Here is a 24,639-nt window from a genome sequence, read left to right on the forward strand (position 1 = left end):
CTGTAGGATCAGCAGATGTGAAAGAGCTTTTCTTGGTCCGCAAAACTCACACGTAAACACTCATATTTCATACGCATTCGCACTATACACACAGAAGTGAAATGAAGACACGACGCAAGGACACTTTTGGGGATGAACTACATGTTACAAAAGCTGTCTGCTGGGAAAAAAAAGTCCACTCTCCGCTTCTGTAAATGTCACACACTGATATCCCGAAAGGGTTTAAGACTGCAGCATCCCTGTTTCCGTGGATCAGGGCAGTTTATAACATGGTAGTGCTGCAGGCAGCGAGTCCCACATTAGCAGGGCAAATAATCTTCCAGTCTAATTAGTAAGAAGCTAGGCAGTGTCCCTTTGTGTCTCTGAGGAGAACGTATCAAAAACAACAAACTCTCCCTCTGTGGAGCTGGATTAAATACAACATAAATAAACTTTGTTGATTGCCTTTAAATGTTAAAGGGATTTAAAGAGCTTGGGAGTCGAGCCTCAGGTATAAATATATCAAGACATATTATAGTTGCTAAATAGAGCAAGGGCTTGCTTTGCTTCCAGAGTGAAGTGACATATATTGACTCGCTCTTTTCCGCTGCCTGTGTGTGCACACTGTGTTCTATACATGAGCGTGCTGTACAGTGCATATGTGATTGTGTGCATACAGATTGCATGCCTCCTTCCGGTTTCAGATTACCAATGGCTTCATCACAATGATATGGCGAGGGGTACAAGACTGACAAGATTGTGGCTTCTCCCAACAAATGAAAAGGCAGTCAGTCAAGCAGACAGTCGTCTTGTGCCTCCAGTTATGCTCTCATCCACTTACGCTTGCATAAAAGGAAATGAAAGGGGAAACTTATCTTCGTCTGTCGAAAAATGTCAGGAAGATAAGGCAAAATGGTCTTTACGCTTTTTTTTTTTACAAATCCCTCATGTTCCCGTGCAATTATCGACAGTGTTCCTCGCAAAACATGTCCTGAAAATCTCTGATTATAGGGGACAATGCCCGGTCTCAATTTCCCTGAAGCCCAACAGAGCTCAGACGGTTATTGACAAAGAGAGGACAGAGACAGAAAGAGGAAGTTTACACATGCACAGTGAAATACAGAGAAAAAAGGACAGTGGACCAAATAAAGAATAAAAGAGGAAGTACTAGAGTGACAGGATGCGAGGCTTGACACTGCATGGTCAGCTTGGCATTGTCTTGGCACCGCAGAGCGTCTGAACTTGTAAGAGCCATTTATAAGCACTGGGCCTGCAGCTTAGACAGGGAGGATTATCAAACGACACTTTTAGCCTCTTAAGCAAGCCACAATTGCAACCAACATGGTCCAAGAGAACACGAGACAAAGGACTTACAGCGAGGATGAACGGGAGCAATAGGACTTAGCTAAATGTCAGGCAGCTCGCGAATTGTAGATGGAACTTTTATGCGCTATTGTTTCTGTTGTTTGAACGCCTGCTGCTCATGTACTCTTTTCTCTCAGCAAAATGGGAAAGGGCAAGGGGGATGATGGAGTGAAAGGAGACGCGGAAGGGAGGAAACAAGAGGAGGGAGAAGGAAGTAGAGCCACCGGTGGGTAACTGCTGCCGGACGGTTGTTGCTAAGCGTTTAATCTCCAACGCTTGGAGAATACAAACGATCTTGTAATCGTCCCCGACCTTGACATGAACAGCAAGGTCGCAGGGGAGCCGCGCTATTTTGCATTTCCCACAGATGCTTTGCCGAGACACACAGAACAATTAGTAAACTGGATAAAAAGGAATTGAGTTTGTCTTACACCACTCCTCCTCCATCCCCCTGCATGCTCCCCTCGGGGTAGATACCTGGCACACCCCCAACCCCGCGGATTCCTCATACTTAATTATAATAAAAACTACCAATTCAGATTAGAACACATACCTCTGTCCTGTCTGCAAAGTTTGATCTATTTCTTTTTTAGGTTTTCAGTTTGTTGAGTACAGAACATTTTTGCTTGGTAAATGGCTGGAATAATTGCTCATTTTATCATTATGTTGATTGACTAATTGATAGGCTAGATACAGCAGTATCTGTGTTTGTTTTTGACACTGTGTCTGTGTTTGCAAGCACAGATGTTGTGCATTAGACAGTGACTGAACACAAGAGTGCATGCTTGCCTGCATACTGACACCTCAAAGTGAGTAGGAGGGTGCTAGTGTATTACTGTGTGCTTTTTGTACATCTGTATGTACGTGTGTGTGTGTGTGTGTGTGTGTGTGTGCGAGTGCTTGTGTGCCTCTGTGTGTCGGCCCTGGAATCGCCTTTATGTAATTAAGGGACTTTTGTCCTCCGACAACAGCGCATTACCTCTATTATTGAATATGCTGAGAGTTGAGATATGATTATACTGCGGGCAAATTCAATTTCTGTTTTCAGCATTTTGATTATAAAAGCCTGCACTGAGCTCTTTTAAGTTAAGCCAGTGTGGTTTTAGCCTTTTTCCGCTGAGGGATAATAGAAGTGACCTCTTCTCAGCATATTAACCAACTCATCCTCGAAACAGCATCAACACAATGGCCGGCAAGATACTTCTGGATGGGTATTCATTTCAGTAACAGTAAAACATCCTTCACTGTGTCCCGTAAAATTACTGTTACAGGCAGCAACTTTAAGTTTTGTTTGCTTGCATATTTCTTTAGGTGTTAGAATTATGATTTAATTTCTCCTCTTAAAAATGACTCTATAGGTAGTTTGTAGAGACAGCGAAATACGACCCAGATTTACGTTTTAGACTGTCCTCCGCTGCCCTACGTACATTTATTTACTGTTTAAACTGTCTTTTATAACACAGTTTTAAACATTTTTGCCCTAAAACTAGATCAGTGGTTTTGTAGCCTAATTTCCACGAAATTCAACTTTTTTTTACATCCATGAAATATAAATGTATGTATAATGAAGTGTGTGTCATTTTTAGAACGCTCCGCTCTGTACACGAACGCTCATAGGGGCTGTTATCAGCCTGTTCTCCCGTCAAAAACCTCAATATAGGTTGTGTGTACAGGAAGCAAAAAACAAGATATATTCACGCATTTCATCATCCGCAGTAATGCGTCCGCCGCCACCTTGACAGCCAAGTAAAGTTTAAAACGGCAGATTCTCTCATTCAGTTGTAGGTTGGGGTGAAGGATGGGTGGAACAAGCGGCAGACTTTCACCCAGGAGAGCGGGGTTTCACGTCCTGTGTGAAAACAAATGTAAACCATTTTTAACTTAAGTTACGTTCTTTATTTAAGTTACGTTAATGATGTTTTTGAACGTATGTTAGTTTTTTTTTAACGTAAATTTAGGCAGTCACGTGACCCTTGTAACTACTTCATTTCCGGCATCTACGTGTATTTATTTACTGTTTAAACTGTCTTATATAACGCCTTACCAGAAGTTTTTTGCCCTAAATCTAAGGTCAGTGGTTTTAGAACATAAATCCACAAAAATTGCAGCCTAGTGTGTGCTATTTTTAGAACGTGCATGTGAGCCATGGCGAGCGGCGATACGTTAATATGTGCTGTGAAACGCAAGCCGCGATGCGTTCCTCTGTGCCGTAATTTGTCGTACTGACACACAACCTCTTCTGCCATTTATGTTGGAGAACTTGTTGGTCGTTATGGGTGGTATTGCCAAACAACCTATTCTTTCTTGGAGATGTTGTTATTTTCACAGCTTTATAGTGTTTTTTTTCACTCAACCTTCACATTGACTTTATTCATGTATGTGGTGCATCTTGTTTCTACAGTCACCTCCTTTGTATTTATCAGTTTCCATGGCAAATAACAAATCTTGTTAACATCAAAGGTAAAAAGAGAGCAAAGGTAGTGCTTGCAATATTAAAACATGAAACGGTGCTAAAACTCAACTGGGTCAATTAAAGGTGAAGCTTTGCTTTAGCTTCAAAATTTTTTATTTGATCTCAGAAAATTTTGGAGGATAAACACCCAGCAACAAGGCCAGTCCTAAAATACAATTTAAGCTGACGTTTTTATATTTTGTAACAGCATGGACATGATGTGTGGGAGCTCCGGAGTTCAGAGGGGAGAGAACTCTAACTTCTTTATAGCCACAAAAAAAGAAAACTGAGGAAGAAAAGTTAGCGTATAAAAAGACTATTAAATGGTCTCAAATAGTGATTAACAAATTATTTATTTGAAAGTGAAAACACAATTTATTTACACATACAAATACACAGCTTTTTTAATCTGTATTCAGATAAACTCTGAACTGGAGATGCTCCTCTGCCAATAATTCAGCACTATGTGGGTGCCTGCGTAGGAGTTGTTCATGCTTGTTAATATTGATTGAGCTTTCTCACGATCATATAAATAATGTGTAAACTCCGCAAAGGTTTTCAACTCAATTTTTATGTCTAATTTATTGCCATTGACTTTTGCCAGATGGGTTTGAGCGGCAGCAGATGCCCTGCTTGTACCTGTTTGTGGTTTTTACTGCGATAACCACAAGGCACATGGGAACCATAAATCCAACCGTCAGATCACGACAAGAGAGGGGGGTCCCTGTCAGGCTCACGGAGTCAGGGAAGATCAATCGGAGGTGGGGCGTCTGGCTGGATCAGCAGCTTTTTGGCTTGCTTCAAGTGCAAATAGATTAAATCAGGGAGAAGAAGTGAGGTGTCCGAGGCAGTGAGTGGTGATGATGGGGATGCTGCTGTGTGCATTTGTGTGTGTGTGTGTGTGTGTGTGTGTGTACGGCAGGAGCACAAGCAGTGGTTGTTATGAAGATGGTGAACTGTGTGTTTCCAGGGGCTTGAGGCAGAATGTGTGAGCTCTATGTGTGTTTGAGTGCTCCTGCACAATCAGGTTTTTTTTGTGTTTATATACAGACGTGTACATGTATGTGTGAATGAGTGCAGAGAGGTGTTAATAAGGACACCTGGCTGTGTGATTTGTAGGGAGTTCGGTTTCATTTTGGAAAAAAAAGGATTCTCCTTGTTAGCACTGTCTCATAACTGAGAACAGGACTGAAGGTGTTTGGGTTGAGATTATGCTTTTTCTATTTCTGGTTTATAATTCTACTAACAATTTCTTCCTCTTTTATAATTTATATAATTAATTTGTTTAATTGTACTTGCATTTCCAATGTAGTTTGTGTTCAAATCAGGCTGAATTTAAGTATTATTTGAGTTTCGATATCAATCTATCCGAAAATATAAGATTATTGTATTTGCAGTGGCTTTATTATTGGATATTATTAAGTGCTTCTACAGGTGAAAATGTACTGCTTCACAGTTTTTAAAAATGATGATATTACATAATTTGAACATTCAGAATTACCCCTTAATGTGATATCATAAAGGGCTGATATGGATATTCTATATTTCATCCTTCCTGTTTGACATCTTAACTACTGCCAATCAGTCTGAGGAGTGCGTCATAATTGATGCCATTATAATGTTATTAAATGTGTTACTGAACACTAACAGCTTGTTTTATTAGAGGCTGATGTGGAGCACTGAAAACCAAACAAAGCTTGAACAGCCAACATTGATAATCACACATTTGTTTCAGAGTCCTGCAGTGATTGTAGGTCTATATTGGTCTGCAGCATGGAAACTTCCTCCTAAATGAATGTGCTGCTTAATGTATTTTCTGTAGTTTCTTTCACCAATGCAGGTAGAAAAGAGAGCTCCCTTTTTGCTGTTTAGGGAGAAGTTTTCTATTATCTGGCAAATTCGAAATCTTCTGGCTATGCATGAGAAAAGACTCTCTTGTCAGTCTTAGTCCCAAATTACATTGTGCTGAATTCTACCTTGTACCTCCCTTTTGACTCTGTTTCAGAGAACAATAACACAAGTAAAACATTATGAATATGTAGTTTTCTTTCTCACTTTTCACTTTCACTTTTTGCTCAGATTGTATTAAACTTTCTTATTTACTTGTTACTTGTTCCTCTCTCTCTCTCTCTCTCTCTCTCTCTCTCTCTCTCTCTCTCTCTATCTCCCCCTCTCTCTCTCTCATAGCCCTTTCTGACCCAGATGGAGGTCCCTGCCGTAGGACCTACTGTGGACGTGGTCGACAGTGTGTGCTGATGGCAGAAACCGGCCGTGCTGAGTGTGTTTGCCAGGAGAAATGCCGGCCCTCCTTTGTGCCAGTGTGTGGCTCAGACGGCAGGTTCTACGAGAACCACTGCGAGGTTTACCGCACTGCCTGCTTGGAGAGGAGACGGATCTTTGTGGTGCACAGCAAGGACTGCTTCTTCAAAGGTACCGCTTTGACTGTTACACTGATGTACTGACACTGCAGAGAGCTGCTACACACTGTGAAAAAGATGTTGTCCAACAAACTGCACCATGTTTAGAAAGTCCAGTTACCTGGGATACTGAATCCAGTTTTAATCAAAATATTAAATAAATCATTGCACAAATATTGATTAATATGAATTAATCCAGGTTTCATATTTATTTGATACCAGTACAGAAAAAAGGAATCATGTGACCATTTGTCTAGGCAAAATTAATCATGGCTTCCCTGTTATGCTGAGGAGCGCAGGATTTCATGTTTTTAATTAATATCACAATTTTAGGCTTTGGTTTGGTTACTTTCTCTGAAGTAAAACTAAGGAACTGATGATCCATTTAAGGCATGTCGGGGAGTTCTAACTCTGACAATGATGCCTGTTTTTACAGTTTATTTCCGCGACAAACTCAAAGAAAACACACTTTTCAAACCCGCCGGCTGATTGGTGGGGTTCAGAAATTTATTGAATTCCAGATAAACTACATAAACATAGTGAAATCATGACATGACTCTGGAACAAACATTAAGAGTTGCGTTTAGGTTGTTGATCTTCACCTTTTTGCAGTGCCACTGCTGCTTTAACACAGGAGCACAGAGATGCTGCACAGGGGCTGTTTGGCTTTGATGTCTGAGTGCATCACTGATTGTGGTACAGGTTAACACTTCTGATGCTTTTTGTGAGCGAAAATTGCCCTCAAATGATGTTCTGATACCTGTGAGGCATACATTTGAAAGCTGCAGCAGGCCTTGATTTTAGTTTGATGTTGAAACATTTAAACAGAAATAGAGTTGTACAGACAAAGCAATTGTTTTGTACCATGTTGCCATCTGTCAAGCTCTTGTCACGAGCATCAATCACTGCGGAAATCACGCTGTGTCTGTCAGCCACCTATTCAGTCGAGATGAAAGAATGAAATCATTTGTAGTTTGGCACTGAAGGCTGTGGCTCAGGGTCAAGTTTGTCTGGGAAACCATAGCTAAGCGCTGACATTGGCATTCAGACGGTATAAGCATTTTTATCATGTGCGGTATTCATCTCCTCTGCTGCTGTAATCACGCTCCCTCCAATTAAAGTCAGCACACACACTTGGCAGTTGGTCCTAATCACCTAAACACTGGCTGCTAAATCATTTATACTAGCACCCTTAAAGTTGATTTAATGATCAATGCAGTTGTGCTATTTTAATGGTGTGAGGTAAACAATGTTAGATCAGTGTACAGATGCCATTAAAAGGGTTTTCATGCTCGGATTCCATCCAAGAATGTACACATCCTATGCATGAACCAGATCTTCAGTCAGGTTCAATTTGAACATTTGTACATATAAAATCATACCGTTTATCCAACTTTTAAAACACTCCTCACCTCTACTACATCGATATCCTGGTACTCACAAATCACCACTGGGTTACTGTGGATCACCGGTTCTCTATAGTAAATCATTACAGTCTTCACTCCCTGGCTATCACTCATTAGCAAAAGTGCACCCTCAGCATGAACAGTCAGCATTATTATCCGACAAACAGTCCAGTCGTTTTATCATGACTTCGATTTAAAGGAAACAAGGCTAGGTAGAGCTTCTACTAGTTTAATTCACACACAAACATTATTTTTTTACCAGTTGCAAAACACTGAAAGCATGCATGCATATATACTTGAGCCTGACTGATATTTGATTTCTGGTTCTGATGCCAATACTGATTTTATGGGAGGGGGAGAAAATTAACCGATAACCAATATGGTGACCATTTTTTTGAGCTTGTATGAAAAAATACTTTTTTTTATGTAGATTGTGCACCAATTTTTCTACCTACTCAAACAATATTTAACGTTAATATATATTAAACAAACAATGTGTTACATTGTCAGCCAGTTCTATAAATCATAACTGAAAAAAATAAAGTATAAATAAGAATAAAATATATAGCTAAATAAACATAATTATTGTTCAGTTTCAGGCACCTGCTGACTATTAAACAAACAAAAAATATAATAAATATAAATAATACCATTTCTAAATCACACCAAGCAACATTTTCTGCATTATATATTGTGTAAAATAAAGTTTCATAACCCCACATATCAGACAGCATATATACAGATACCGTAAGCCTTTGATGGGCCAATATCACCTGATAATATCTGTCAACCTATATATCTGTCAGCTCTAATATACACAGTGTACCTGTGTGCATCTCCCCCTCTTTAAATTTAGTTTTCCAGGTCAGACTAGAATTACGCATCCTTCATAAGCCGTGAGAGTGTGGAATATAGTTATAGTTATTTAGAGTGCATGGTTTCATGTCAACGCAGTGCAAAAACACATACTCACACACACAAACATGGCAGCACTTTTAGTCATATCACATTAGGGAGGGAAGGATTCCTGGCAGACACCACCATGCATAGCTAATCCACATTAGAGATGTTCAGTCGGCACATTAGGCTTAAACTCGCAACGTCTGAAATACAAACCAGCAAGAGACAGAAAATGTTGGAAATCAGTCAGATGTCACGGGAATCATGCATTTGTGTGTCTGTGTGTAATTGCGAGGTAATTATTACACCTGATGTACAAAGACATCACTGGAAAGCATGTCTCACTGTGTGCTCCGCTAGAGTCATTATCCACAATTATTGTTTTTTAGTAAACAACAGAGAACGAGATTGATTAAGTTGTCCGTGGGAATGATATCATCCCTGCTGGCCTGCAGGTGGCCTTATTCCACTTTGCTTGCCCAAATGTATCCTTACGGTCTCACTCAAAACTCTTGAAGATAACAACAGACCCTGGTGTGAAGCCTGTGTAGCTCATCCAAACATTAGTACTGGCAGCTGCAAAATGAGCCATCTTGATGCCTTTTTCTCACTGCCCTATGGAGTTTGTGTCGGTATTTCAGTTAAAAGGTGCTGCTGTATTAAGGTGTAGAATGATCAAAAAAGTCAACATAAAAATAATCTATCTGGCACAGTCATTGCACTGGCATAACACAAGCACATTGTATAGGCAAACAGGTATAAATGACTGAGGAGTGTGTTGTTCTCTTGCAGTGCTGTGTTTTTATAAAACAAACTACGTAAAGAGTAAATGAAACTCCATTGATTTTTATTTTTTTCCATTTTGCTCAGTTTTTATTATATATTTCAGGGCCCATTTTTAAGATCCTAGAGCTTATTAAATTCTCGATGGCAAGAAACTTCTTATTCTCAGTCTGAGAACAAGACCCTCACAGCCAAAAATGGATCTCTTGGGTCCTTGCAGCTATGCATGATTCCACATGGCAAAATCTTTTGAGCTTTTTTTTTTTTTGGGTAATTTTGCTTTCAAATTTGATAAACCTAAAAGCTCTGCTGTGAAAACCAATTTCCTTCAGCTCAGGGCTATGGTCAAAGTCACAGTCTCATATTTGGCATGTACTTACGCAGGCTTTGGTCTCATAGTATCTGGATTATTGTGATTCACTTTGCACAGCCAGACCAAAACCCTCCACTTTTGGCAAAAGGAAGTGAAACCACATTTGTGTTGCGCTGACCCCCTGTCACTGGCCCCCACTCACAGAGTTGATTTAAGATTTTGTTTATTAAAAAAAGCTTTGAATGGGTCGAGACATAATTACCCCCTCCTCTTCCACTGTTCCTTTAGGACATCTTGTTTTCGCTGCAGAATACTATCCATCATTCTAGGTATGTCACAATATCAGATTATGATATCACGATTATTGTCGGAAAAAAAATATCAAGTTCATGGTCTTAATCAGGGAATTTATTACACTATGGAATTAATTAAGATTTAATTAACTTTATTCGTGCCCAATAAGAAAAGGAAAGAAAAAAGAGGATTATAGCAGGCTTAATAACTTTAGAATATTTCTAATAATGCTAATGAACTTAATAACTTATGATATGAATATTTGATTATTTGGATATTCATTAATTTGGTAGGTGTTGGGTTTCAGCTTTGGGATTCGAGTGTCCTTTGTCTTTTTTCTCAATACTGTAGAATAACAAAATCATTAAAGATTGATGCCTGTAGTTAAACCTAATGGCACGTGTTGCATCGCAATGTGAGTCTTTACAGTATTTTTCTGTCAGTTTTTCTCCTTTCACACACACAGACAATGCAGGGCAGTGATGACTCAGTTTAAACTGTGTTGCTCTCTGTATCAATATTAGCTGCTCTGTTTCAACAATGCTCTGTTTCAAGGCAAAAACCTGGCATAACATTCACACTTGACTCATCTGAAATATTTTCTCCACTGTGGCTGTTAACTTCACTATATTTGCCATTTACGGCATTATCTGAAGAAACATTTCCAGGACACAAGCATCCTTTCAAGTAAACTGCACAACAAATGACTGAGAACATGAACTTTTTCCATTTACCTGATTGGACAAATGTACAACTCACTTGGTTGTCATTGGTCTCCCCTGTTCGGGACTTATTCTCAGAATCCTCCGAGGGTAAATATTCTAAAATAAATCACAGCTTCCATAACGTTCACAGAAGTTCCAGGCTAAAATCTTAAAAGCTTAAAATATTTGGATATGCTGTTCTAGGCGACTTCTGTCACATCTTGTTTTTCTTTATTGTTTTGTTTTTATCTTGCATGCTACATGCAAAAATGCATGTAGCATGCAATACCGGATGTGTCTGTCTGAGCTTTACAGAAACATTTGTCTTTAAAGGAGAGATGACAGCTCTACTTTAGTTTTTTGTTTTTAATCTTCTTTGTTACTGTTTCCTCAAGCAGTGTGGACAAAGGCAAGATGGGTTATGGCTCAAACTACCGTATACCTGTTGAGGCGATCGTGCAGGCGAAGGAATTTACCACTCGACTATCATTGGGTACGCAGATATTCCCTTTGATGCTGCTTGAAGGAGGCTACAGTCTGCTTCTGACCTGATAGCACGGTGTACTTTAAGTGTTTGGAAACGCTTGTGTGGTTTGTGACAGGCAGGAGAGGTGATTGCATATAGGGTGAAAAGAATGACTATAAACCCCTGGATGGGGCTTTTTGTTATGCCCTGTCAGTGGCGTCTTTGTATTTACACACAGTGTGTTTAGCTGCTACTTTAATCCATATTGACTTAACAATGACTGCACATAGTAAAATAACATTAGAATAACAATGGAAGAAGAAGAAACGCATAAAATGGCATATTTAAGAGTGACTAGTTAACTATTCCACAATAGTAAAAGGGACACAAAAGTGTTCGGAACCAAAGCAGGATCAACAGCTTTTTATTATTGAACCTTTTCAATTCTGTTTTCATTGTGGCACTTTTTAAGATTTTCTAAGCTAGCTAAAGCAGTCCACTTTTCAAAGACTCTGTTAAAGAATCATCACAGAAATTGTCGAACACACACCAGTGAAAGTCACCACGTCTCTCAGAATGGCAAATTGATAAACAGCTTCAAAGTTAAGAGTTATTTGACCCCCAAATTGCTTCAGAAGGGGCACATTGTCAATAAAAAAGATTGATATGCCAGCTGCACTCAAACCTAATAACCCATTTAGATTGTAATTGCCAGAAGTCATAAAAAGGGTTTTCCTTGAGGATGTGGTCTGTTTTTTTTCGCTGTATAAAAAAATGACACCCCCTATCTTTCAAATAATTGATGCCATAGAAATACCTTTTTCATAGAGAGACAGTGCCACCCCTTGACTTTGCCATGCATGCATTTAATAACAGCCATTTAAGTGCAGTGAATTTTTACTAAATACACATTGAAACATTGAAATAGAATGAAATGCCAACACAACCACACATATCGTGGCATTGCGCAGTTGATTAACTAGCGAGTTATAAAAAGTCATTTAAATCCACCACCAATCACTCTGCTAATTTATGAAATCAAAAGCACAGATGTTTCACTTCTGACCCTGACTTTGATTGCAACCCCATGTCTCTGAAACCATTTGAAAAAGAAGTAACATGGATGATTTATGGCTTTGATTTTCCTGATGAGTAGGAAGCAGTGAAAGCAGACTTAAACAGACATCTGTTTCCACTGGGTCATGTAAGGTGCTCAGCGGGGGTCTTTAATGTATCCCGCTATAGCCTCTTCATCTGGGACGAGTGGTGACACTGTTGACTCCCAGATCAGACGGGCGACATGTTGCCATCCACCAGACAGAAATTAGTCATAAGTCCCCCCAGGGTCACAGTGAGTCGCGCTTCATATAGGACAGTTCACTGATCCCCTCATCCATCCATCTGGCCATCCAGCCATTGAGCCCATCATTCCCGAACCTTTAGCCTTGTTGTTTTGTCACACAAAGATTTTTGCAGAAGCTTGTTTTTCTATGAATTTCTATCCTGTTAATCTGTGATTTCAGGACCCCTTGTTGGGAGTTCAGACCCCCAGTCTGGAGACCACTGCAATAAACTAGCCACCAAACTGTTGATCATCTTCAACTATTGTTTGATTAATCATTTAGTTGAGCAGCAGAAAATTAATCAGGAAAAATATCTTATAATGGATTAATTCTTCAGGCAAGTCATTTTTCAAGCAAAAGAAGCCAGCTTCTTAAATGTAAAGATTTGTTTCTGTCTTAAAAAATAAAATAAAATATATCATTTGCATTTTCATACAAAAGTATTTTGAGTTTTTTAACCTGTTAAAACAACAAATTTGAAGGTGTCACCATGTTCCCTCCAAAAATAAAAAAGCGATTTAAAAAAAAAAACCCAAACCTTTTTGACTTTTTATCCACAAAATGATTGATTGTTACTGCATTAACAGCATTGGCAAATTAATTAGTAATAATCAAAACCGTTCCAGCCCTAGCTGATTAACCAGCCAATACAGGTGCATCTCAATACATTTATTTAAAGTTTATTTATGTCAGTAATTCAATTCAAAAAGTGAAAATAACACATTATATAGATCCATTACACACAGAATGAAACATTTCATGTCTTAATTTATTTCATTTCTTCTAATTATAATGATTATGGCTAAGACCTAAAGTTCAGTGTTTCAAAAAATTTTAATATTACAAGAGACCAATTCTAAAAAGTATGTTTAATATGCAAATGTTGGCCACAATATTCTAATTTATTGATATGCACCTGTATAAGGATCTTTAAAAAGAGCCTGACAGCCATCATTGGTCTTTTGGGGATTCAAAAAAATGGCTACATTTCAATGAACATGACACATATACTGTTTTTCCAAGACTACGAATTCTATCCTTTTTCTCATCATCTAACTGTGTTCGGTGTGTCTCTTACGTTAAAAGCTGCCTCAACAATTCTGATTTCTCTTTATCATCCCACCTCATTCTGTGGCAGCTCTGGTTTTTGCATTTCCCATCAAAGCTGCCCCCCCTCGTCTTTCTGTCTCCGCCCTCTCCGCTGCCCGGGCAGCACTGAGCCTCCGCCATCCATCACGCTGCTCACTAACCCTCTGCCCCCTCCTGTTACTGCGGCCATTAAAATGGTCACACACACACACAAGTCTCATAAGGAGGGTCCACTTTAGCATGAGCTTTAGCGCCGTAGCTTAGTTGTGTACACAGAGGCTGATTAGGGTCACATCGAGATACTTTTAAAGGTGGCAAATGTAGCAGCCATATGTGGGCAGTGGCAGGATGTTCATTATCTCTTTATTTTTGTTTGTTTGTATCACAAAGGATTTGAGCGGCTAAAATGTTTTCAGGTCATACTTGATTTGGTGGTTCGGTCTTATTCTCCCCAAAGTGACTGCTATAAAATAAAACATTTTTTTTACACCCTGTCGAAAAAAGTGTTGCAGCTCCGCTATCACTGTATTTCAATGTCAAAATGAAATAGTGTGGGTTTGTATTTATACACTCTGTAAACTTAAATTAATTAATTGGAGTTAACTTAAACATGAAAAACAATAGCTGAAAAGAAAAAATACAAGTAATCTCCTTGATTCGGTTGCAGAGGCCTGCCTTATTCTCTCTTAGACACATTGACACTTAATTCTTGAACGTTCTTGAACCAGTTGACATCTATTTTACACACAACTAGTTGTGTATAATGCTAAAGGGACAGTTCACCACAAAATCAAAATATCAAGTGTTATTATCTTATCTATAGTGCTAATTATGAGTATACCCTGCTTTGGTCTGAGTTGCTGAGTGTTGGAGATATCAGCATAGAGAAATATGCCTTCCCTTGAATATAACAGAACTATATGGCACTTGGCCACCAACAAATACAGTTGAGGAACTCAACAGCAATGTCTCTTCCCAGAAATCATGACCTTGTTACTAAAGATAATCCACAGACCTTGTTGGGAGCAGTAGGAACTATTTTCTTTCTTGCGTAGTTGCTACATGAAACTGCCAATTCCTTCCAAGGTCTTGAGTAACTGGGTCATAATATCTGGAAAGAGACATTGCTGTTGAGCTTTTGAAATGTATTTTTTTGCTGCTCTGAGCACCAAAAGCGAGTGCCATATAGTTCCATTATATCCCAAAGCTGGCAGACATGTCTACGGTTGCGTTCTCCAACAGTCGGCACCAAAAACAGCCTAGATTGAAAAAATAGCACTACAGGGGAGATGAAAAAATATGTATTTTTATTAGGGTTGAGCTGTCCCCTCAAGATGCTCAAAATTATTATCATTCTCAGTCAATAACACATATTAATTACTTGATTAAATGGAGATTTTCTTTGATTTGCTATGACTATTATATGAGGTATAAGGTGACTGATTAGATTTGCATGCTTGTGTGCACTGTGCAATTAGAGCATGACCTGCGGACTCAGTTCATGTAGAGTTACTATCATCCTTTCTGCTGAACTATATTATGTGACACTGTTCACTACATTACGATAACTATTTATTATAAATTAATTATAAATGCTAAATTAAATGCTAAAAATTAAGCTAAACTGTTTCAGCAGAGGTGAAAAGTTGTCCAGGTCATATAACACACCATTGGATCAGAAGTTGCCATGCAACTCTCTGTTAGGTTAACAAGGACTTAACTCGTGCTGGGCTACCAGGTGTGACACGTCTGCACACACACACACACACACACACACACACACACACACACACACCAACACCCTCCAGGCCTCCCCTGACAGCCCTTTATTTGTTACACTGTGCTTATTAACGAGCAGTCCAACTCTCCCCATCTTTCTTTTTACGTTTTTTTTTCCCCAACACCTTTCTCCTCATTTTCTCTCCTCAACACTCACGTGGGTCTTACCTCATTAGGTTGATTTCGTCCCCACAGATTCATTACGGTGGAAGTATTTGCTGTATGAAATGGATGCCCTGTCCCAGATAGAGATGTCCCCTGGTCCAGCTCTGGTCCCCTGCCTCATAAACATCAGTCTCCCCTATGAAAATAGAAAGCGCTCTTTGTCCACTGATGTCCCCCGCTGGTGTGGGTGTGGGACATCTTCAAGGATACTGCACCAAAAGAACAATGTTTTTTCTTTCTATCAGCCATAGATAAGGTCATAGCCCATACGGTAAACAGGCTGCACCTGGTGTGGTACCTCAGCAAAATAAAAAGCAAATTCAAGATGTTGTGATGCCCGCACTACTGTACCATCGGGAGGATAGATTAGTAAAAAAAAGTGTATGGTACCTAAATATTGACTGAATGTCATTTAGGTTTGTGTCTGATTAAAATGGTTGAACAGAAAACAATTTTATTTTTCCTAACAGACCTTATTGTCAGTTATACATAGACGAATACACATTGGTGGACCATTATGGAATGTAACAAAACTCTAGATAAATATAAGTTTAAATATAAAGATATAAAACTGTAAAAAATCAATCAATCAAACAAACTTTATTTGCACTTACACTTTACACTTTTTTAGCACTTTTCATACAGAAGAAATGTAACACAAAGTGCTTCACATAAAAAAGGAAAAATAAAAAAATAAAACTAAAACAAACAATCACCCTCCGCCCATCCACAACCCTCCACCCCAACACCCACAGCCCTACCACAATTCTCCACCCCTGACCCTCCATCCCACCCATCCCATTATAAACAAAGCACAAACTGAGGAAGTGCCATCTCAATGTCGAGCAGTGAGGAAACACCGGAGGCAGGTTATAAATGAATTAGATAAAATAAATAAAAATAAAGTAAGGTAAGATAAAATAAAATAAAAACAAAAGTAAATAATAATAATATTAACAATAAAAAGTAATAAAGCTAGATAAAAAAGATGAAAATAATAAAAATGAATAATAATTAAAAAGTAAAGCATGATATATATATATATATATATATATATATATATATATATATATATATATATATATATATAGAAATAGACGAAATAGATGGCTATAGATAATAAATAATAGCAAATGAATAATATAAAGCGACGATGTTATAACACTAAGATACATGAGCAGAAAAATATTTAAAAATGGTTCAAGTAAAATCCAAATTAAAAAGAAGTAAATTCACCTTCTTACATCTCCTTTATATTCAGCTTCTACCTTTTCTCCTACTCTTCCTGTAGCGAATGACCACAGGATAATAACAGCCCAAAGCAAAGTTTAGTGTAATTTTTAATCAGACAAAAATGTTTGTTTGGGTTTTTAGTGATGCTTTTTAATGAAGGAATTAAAACGTCTGACAAACAAATCCTTTGATTGTCCACAGTCATGGTATGTATCTCACAAAACTGAGCTGAACTTTCTGAAGTTATGGGTTTCTTCTGCTTAATTAATCTTCATATGAAAGATAGTTGTTTGTTGTCACTGATAAGTAACATATTTGTATTGTTTTAATTGGTTCACTGGCTTTGTCACAACACAATAAGAATGAACCCAAAGACAACAGAATTAAGGAAACAGAATCAGATCTTATTTGGCATCATCTTTTGGCTAAATAATCTTGGCCGTATTACTGATGACTGCAATTATTCCACAATCTCAATCAAACTGATGGAGAGGCCAAACTTTTTTTTCCCACAGTTGTGTCTTTATTTCTTTTCTCACAAATTCAGTATATTTTGTGAATTTCTATGAGAATAGAGTATTTGTTTCGGAGCTTTTATGTAAATCCCTTTTGATTCATGGACAGCTTTTAAAAGCATTTAATGTTTTATAAGCTGCATCTTTAATGTATCATAAAATTGAAATTGCAGAAGCTTTCAGTTTGTTTTGTCCTGATCCTCATTCACATCCCAGTAGCTTTCTTACTGCACACTCTGCATTTTGTTCTTTTATTCTTCACCTCTCTAACATAGCCTGCCTACTCATCCTGTTTCTTGGTCTGTGCCCACACACACACACACACATACACACACACACACACACACACACACACACACACACACACACACACACACACACACACACACACAGCAAATTACACATACAAACATACACACACTCGCAAGAAGAAGACACTTCTGTCATGATAAAAACAAAAATAATCTCTTCTGAAAGAGAATGTTTATTCATGCCTAAGAGATTTTGACATGCTTGTCACAATACTGGCATTGCCTATCACTTTGGCTTTTCAGTGGTGAGCCCGCGGCAGCACCGTGGGTGCCTTGCATCAGTGGCACAGCTTTAGCTTTTGACACATGCTGCCCAGCAAGGCACTTAGGCCTTTAATGACAATTCATATGTGAGATGTGAGTGAATGTATTGGATTTTCAGTGCTATTTGGAATTAATTTTCTTTCTGTCTCTCTAACACAAACACACGCGCACACACACACACACACACACACACACACACACTCGCTTCTTCATCCTCTCCGTCGTGAAGTAATTAACAGATCCCTAATGTTAACTCTGTTCAGGGGAAGCCATTTTGGCACTCTGTCTCGTCTCTTGTTGAGTTAACAGGTGGTACTGCATAATTTTTGGAGCTCTCTATCTACATGGCCTGCTTTTATTGCTGTTCGTAACACCGCTCTTTAAAAGCCGTTGGCAAACGCCTCTAAAGAACTAAGAAATTTGAAAGTGACAAATGAATTCATTTGGCCCGTCCCCTTCATTTCACAATTCTTTCATCAGTTTAATGGCCGCATAAAAGGAAAATACATATGGCTGCCAGCGCTTCTGGACCCAACTTTAAAAACTTTGACAAAAACACATCTGATAAGCGAAGTTTGGATCCAATTACTACCAAGTAAGATTATCAACGTCTGTCACTGCAGCAGCAATCAAGTAACAAACTGTTTGCCAGGAAACTCTTACTTAGTGGTAAACTGCATTTTATACAAAATGGAAACACATGGCTTCATCTTCATGCAGATCTATTTCTTTCCCTCTGCATCTTTTTTTTGAGTTTTTTTTTTGCTCCCCCCATATAGACCACTTTCCTCTCCTCCATCTTTCGCCCTCATTTTCTCTCACTATGCCCCCAATATGGTGCAGGCAGGGATTTGAGTGACTCTGTCAAGCTTCTCTCTCTACATTTCCCGGTCTGTGTTAAATTGGTTCAGAGCTTAAGTAGAGTGTGAGCCTGGAAAAATAAAAAATAAAGATACAAGCATCACCTCCAGGCAAAGTGACCCTGGGTAAAAAAAAAAAAAAAGCTACCCTGTAGTGTATGTCCCTGTCAAACACAAACACGCACACACACCAGGCTCTCAGGCTAAAATGTATAGCTGTGTTCACACTTAATCCATCGCAGCATCTATAAAAATGTTGGCCTCCACATTGAAGTGTATATAGGGATGTCATTCCCACTGGTTAATAAACTCGTAACAACACCAGTGTTATCGATTTTTTTAAATGAAAAAGAAGATGTCTACCATACGATTTGTGTTTTATTTGCGGATCTTTTCTTATATTATTATTATGTAATCTAATTTAATAATGGCAATGCACAATAAATGCACTGTTATATGTTAGATTTGATGTAACTGGGGCCTAGCTCAACAGTTGTGACCACATAAAATAAAGTAACAAAACCGAAATGAGAGAGGTCCACTTTCTGTGCAGGACCACATGTCAGGAGTTCCTATCAAACCCTTGAAAACTTTCAATACCATCTGTACACAAAAAACAGATCCAAAGAAATCTCCACTCAATTATAATTTTACAGCACTGCTTCCTTTGAATTCGATCTTTCACTGAACTACTCTTCGCAAAGACAGCTCAGGAAAAAATTATAATACTAAGTGTACTCTATAATTAGCACATCAATTTTATAATCAGAACTATTCCTAAGATAGGATTTCAGCCTGCCTCACAGCTTTTTATGCACTTAGTAATCATTGGCTGATTTGGATTGTAATAATAGGAAATCACAGTCGGCACTTTCGATGCACATTTGTTTGCTTTCATGCCTTTGAGTGTCCTTAAACTTGACTCCCTGTGTGATAACCTACTACCATGCAGTCACTCTGATAAAGTTTGTGTGAACTGGGTACATTTTTCATGTTTCCTTGCTCTGCTCACACTTTTCCCCTCTTTGTCTCTCTGACTTTCCGTTCCCTCCTGATCTTGAAGCTGAACGGTCCCTCCACTGTCCTGTGTAATGCGAGCTGTCAGATTATATATTTCCACTCTGCCAGCTGAACAGTTTGACCAGAGGGCAAAGAACGAGCCCAGATTGACAACTACCGAGCTCAATATGCTGTAGCAACTGATTTGCCAACTCTAGCTGACTGAATGATCAATTCAGAATTCAGGGACTGCCCGGCTTCCCACATAGCCCGTACTTGCACTTAAAACATTTTATACAATGAATACAAGATAATACACATAAGCCCTGACACAATAATTACTATACCGACTACTCGTTAGATATATAAAATGTACACACTAGTCTTTTTTTCTGGACTTGATATATTGTCAGGGGTTTTTGTGCTGTGTTTTTGTGTTTTCAGTGTTTAAAGTAAAGCTGCAGTACGAATTGCCTAAAAAAACCCTACATTTCCCAAAAAGCAATTCCAGCTGTTAATATATTATTTATAATATATATTACAATATTTAGATCTGTGCAATTTTCTTTTATTGTTTGGATTGTGGTTTATTTAATTTACGTTTTATTTATCTGGGATATTTAAATATTCTTTTTTCACATTTTAATTCGTTTGTTTAATATTCTTGAGTTCATTGCTCTTTGAAAAGGATCTACTTGAATTATTATGCTCTATTGTCAGCATATCAGTGGGAAAAAATGGTCTTAAAACGACATCAACAATAATATAATTTATCCTGATATTTTTTGGGACAATATATACATATATATTTTTTATTGTGACATGTCTGATACACATTGCAATATTGTATAACAAATATAAGAAATAAACTCCTCACCTAAAGCTTTTTTTCTCCATAAAATAAACTGCATAGCTAATTGGAAATCCTTAAATAAAATTGTTTATGCCAAGGTGTATTCCATTACATCGCCATGACAGCATTATGTAAAACTCAGGTACAAGGTCATTCTTTATTCTAGGACTATAATTTTGTTTTGTTATTATATGATACATGTAGCAATTATTTTGTATTTTTAAATAAGGTCCCTGTATGAGTTTCAACATTTGAAGGTATTGTCAGTGTGTTTCAATACCACTATCTTAGGTAAGCTCAAATTGTATGTGGTTTTTTTTTGGTTGTTCATATAGAATGGCTCTGAACATTTTCCCTTTCCATATGACAAAGGTCAGTGTCCCGATATGAATGGTTGATTTAATGGCTAATGGCACACATGGCCATGGCTTTTAATGCACCTAATAAACTGCAGCTCTGAATTGCTGACACGTTGTTTGTGAGTATAAATAACGTAGCTGAGGTTTACGGCAATAATGAAAAAGTACAGGTGCATCTCAATAAATTAGAATATCATAGAAAAGTTTATTCATGTCAGTGATTAAATTCAAATAGTGGAAATAACACATTATATAGATCCACTACACAGAGAATGAAACATTTCATGTCTTAATTTATTTCATTTATTCTAATTATAATCATTATGGCTTACATTTAATGAAGACCTAAAATTTAGTGTCTCAAAAAATTGGAATATTACAAAAGAGCAATTTTAAAAAACGTATGTCTGATATGGAAATGTTGGCATCTGAAAAGTATGTCGATCTATATGACTCAATACTTGGTTGGGGCTATTTGACTTGAACTACTGGAAATTGATTTTTCCATCATATTCTAATGTATTGAGATGCACCTGTATACACACGGTTTAGTAACGTGGTGTGGCATTGACATGATATCTCATGAGAAAGGTCACATCCTCACCATTAGAAGCTACTATAGCTCCAACACAGTGAGTGACACCGTGCCCTTGGTGCTCATTATTAGCTAGTACAGCATCTCGGTACAGTATCACAAGGCCTATTTGCATCATCGAGTCACCATTGTACCATAAGTCGCTGACTATGGAGAGTGCTGTAATTCTAAGACCCAAAGGGAGTAACAACCCGAACAGCTGCCTCAGGGAAGTTATCAGTCCGTGTTATTGTTTTCAAGCTCATCCCACATGATTTCCTCAGAGAAAAGGAGCAGTATGGATGGATTGTGCTGACCTTTTTGTTTTAACGCCTATGTTACAGGTGTCACTGATGTTAGCAGGAACCAATGGCTTTCTCTTGAGGTGAAACTCCATCTGGTCACAGTCCCATTGCTGTTTGTATGCCTGCTGGCACGATGCACAACCATGCTGCCAATTCAGCTACTGTAATTTACAATTCACTCTTTAATTAGATTGAGTGTTTGTACCTGAGGGCTGAGTTTTATTTTGTTACGCTGTTAGATGCTGTTTTTTATTGACACTTTATATTTAAGGTGTCTTGCTAAGATTAAAAAACAAAAAACAAATAAACAGTTAATTTTAATTCCTGGCAGCATCCAGTAATTCATAATTATGGAGATTGGCAATAACATCATTAAGATCCTCAGAGAGTAAATTTATTTTCCCTCTGGCAAACGTGTTCACTTTTTTTCTATACCTGTATGTGATAAATTGCAAATTCCTTACCATACATAATAGAATTTAGAGCACATGTGACTGTGATGACATTCATTACTTGTGCTTGTTACTGTTGACAGCTACACCTGGTCAGTGTATAAAAAACATCTCACTTGTGACAGGAAGTTGGTTTATGTAACATGACAAACAGACATCAGATACAAGTCACAGTTTTCTCTTAGTTTGGTATTTTAGTTGTGCGCAAGTAGCACTTGTCTCCTTGCTATATCATAGACTGTAAATTAATATTCCTCCCACTGTACAATAGTAAAGGCAAAATACCACAGATACAGGCACTGCCATTTAGACCCAGAGTCTGCGCAAGTAGTTATTGGTTTGCCGTGAATATAGGCGTGGCCTTGATTCTGCATTTCCCCGCACATACACGCACACAACCAATCATATATCAACCACAGCTGTCAATCATGACCTTACACTTTTTTTCAAAGATATTTTTTGGCCATTTTCAGATATTTTTTGGTCATTTATTGAGAGTGAGAGAGACAGAGTGAAGGGGGAAGACAGAGGGGAAGACATGCGGGAGGCTCCGAGTCAGATTCGAACCCAGGCTGCCTGCGTATGAGGACAAGGCCTCTATGGTATGCCCTCTACCAGGTGTGTCACCTAGGTGCCCCCACACCCTTTGTCACACTCTATACTTTGATTTTACAGTTCGGCTCATCCATGTGCTAACATGGAAGGGGCGTGGTTTATGACCTATTCTGCAGAAGGCCACCAGTGGGTGATCAAGATGTTTTTGACCTTTAATAATGTGGAGCTGTCATTACGGCCATCTTCATATCCAGTGTTTAGTACACACTTGTTATGGCTTATAGGAGTTTGTTTAGCATTTCCTCTCCCATATTTCCTCGCAAAAAAAATTCTTATACTAAAACCTTAACGATTTTGATGTAACTGCCAATACATCATTACTTACTACTATTCCTTGATGCTTAAAACTTGTGTCATGCCGTACATATGGAGAACTCCATTTGTTTCAATCAAACACCTTCATTTCATTTCATCAGGGAACTTTCAAATCCCCAAATTTCCTCACAACTCTTTGTTAATATTTATGAACAACAGGAGCCCTTCAGTTACAGTGTTAGAGATAGAGACAATTTATCATCCAAATCGAATCAATTAAGGAAACTAAAACAGAACATTCTTGAATAAAAGACTGCTATTTGTACTAGAGCAGTGGTAGATTAAAAACATGTTATTTTGTGGAGCAGGCCTGCTTGAGACTTGACTCCACCGCTGTAATTACATTCACCCTGTGCAGTCCAAATCTTGTACATTCTTTATGTAACATTAGATATTTAGTTTGCAGGGGATTGAAGTGTGATCCCTGGTCTCGCTCATTATCATGCAAAACAGTTGCATTATTCAAGTGCATGGAATGGCAATGTGAAATCTTTTCAGTGATGGATACTATTTCATATGAATTAGTCACTGCACTTCAAGTGAATTACTTCCAGCTGGGTGGAAGGAGACGGTTGCTTATTACTCATGATAGTAATGCTGCAGTTTGTTTGCTCCACTTCTTTCGCAGCTCACTCATCTGCATTCATTTAATACATTTTAAGCATTTGTCTGAGCAAGTGATTAGAGGCTCGGTGACTTTCTAAAGGCCACTTTATAGAACATTTGTCTACTCAAGTGGTCAAACCTGTGACCTTACTGTGACAAATGACTCCCTAATCACTAAATGACTACTGCTATGCCACACTGCAAAACAATTTGTTTGTAGCAGACCCTTAGTAAAGACTTAACTCCGATCCACACTTATCCCTGTTTTTGTGTGTGTGTACGTGTGCGCGTTCATGTAATTAATAGCTAAACTGTTAATTGGCCTCATTACCATTTCTTGAAAACATGGCCTACTTCTAGTGCACGAAGGCAGCAAGTTGTAATCCCCAGCTTTAATGAGGTATGCTTGTCGTGTTCACAAACCATGTCAAGGCAACTTCTCCCCCCCGCCCCCCATAAACTCAGGAATATTTAGTAAGCAATAATTCTGAGATCCACACTGCATGTTTGTACAGGTGCTGCTTCACTTGCTTGATTTAATTGAACACAATTTTAAGCAGAATTGTTGATGGCAGTTGGTTATCAGAGAGCACAATTTACAACAGTGTATTTACATAGTTTGGGATTTGCTGTTGTATTTTAAACTGAGCAACATATGAGACCCTCTACTCTTAAATACTCTCTTTTCAGCATGAATTTAGCATAAAAAAACTTAAGGAGGGATCTCTCTTCAAGGAGGTAAATTAACAGTGTGCACACAATATGTAAAGACAAGGCAAAAGTAGCAGTCATAGAACAACAGTATATAGAGAAACAGTATATTAGGGTGGTATATTTGTACAACCCCAAAAAAGATAGAGTAGTATGTGCTGCGAAATGCTCATATGTGTCGTTATGGGTGGTATTGACCAACTGAAAGTGAA

General features: G+C 38.2%; 1 protein-coding gene across 3 annotated transcripts in view; it reads left to right on the plus strand.

Annotated features, from left to right (window-relative positions):
• The window catches only part of fstl4 (follistatin-like 4), a 227,586-nt gene that overhangs the window by 88,597 nt on the left and 114,350 nt on the right, over positions 1-24,639 (plus strand). For all 3 annotated transcript variants that reach the window (XM_059351137.1, XM_059351138.1, XM_059351139.1), the window contains one exon: positions 5,984-6,226. In XM_059351137.1, the coding sequence (XP_059207120.1) occupies positions 5,984-6,226 (243 nt within the window). The remainder of the gene's footprint in view (positions 1-5,983; positions 6,227-24,639) is intronic.

Source organism: Centropristis striata, chromosome 15, assembly GCF_030273125.1.
Source record: "Centropristis striata isolate RG_2023a ecotype Rhode Island chromosome 15, C.striata_1.0, whole genome shotgun sequence".
Classification (NCBI taxonomy): domain Eukaryota; kingdom Metazoa; phylum Chordata; class Actinopteri; order Perciformes; family Serranidae; genus Centropristis; species Centropristis striata.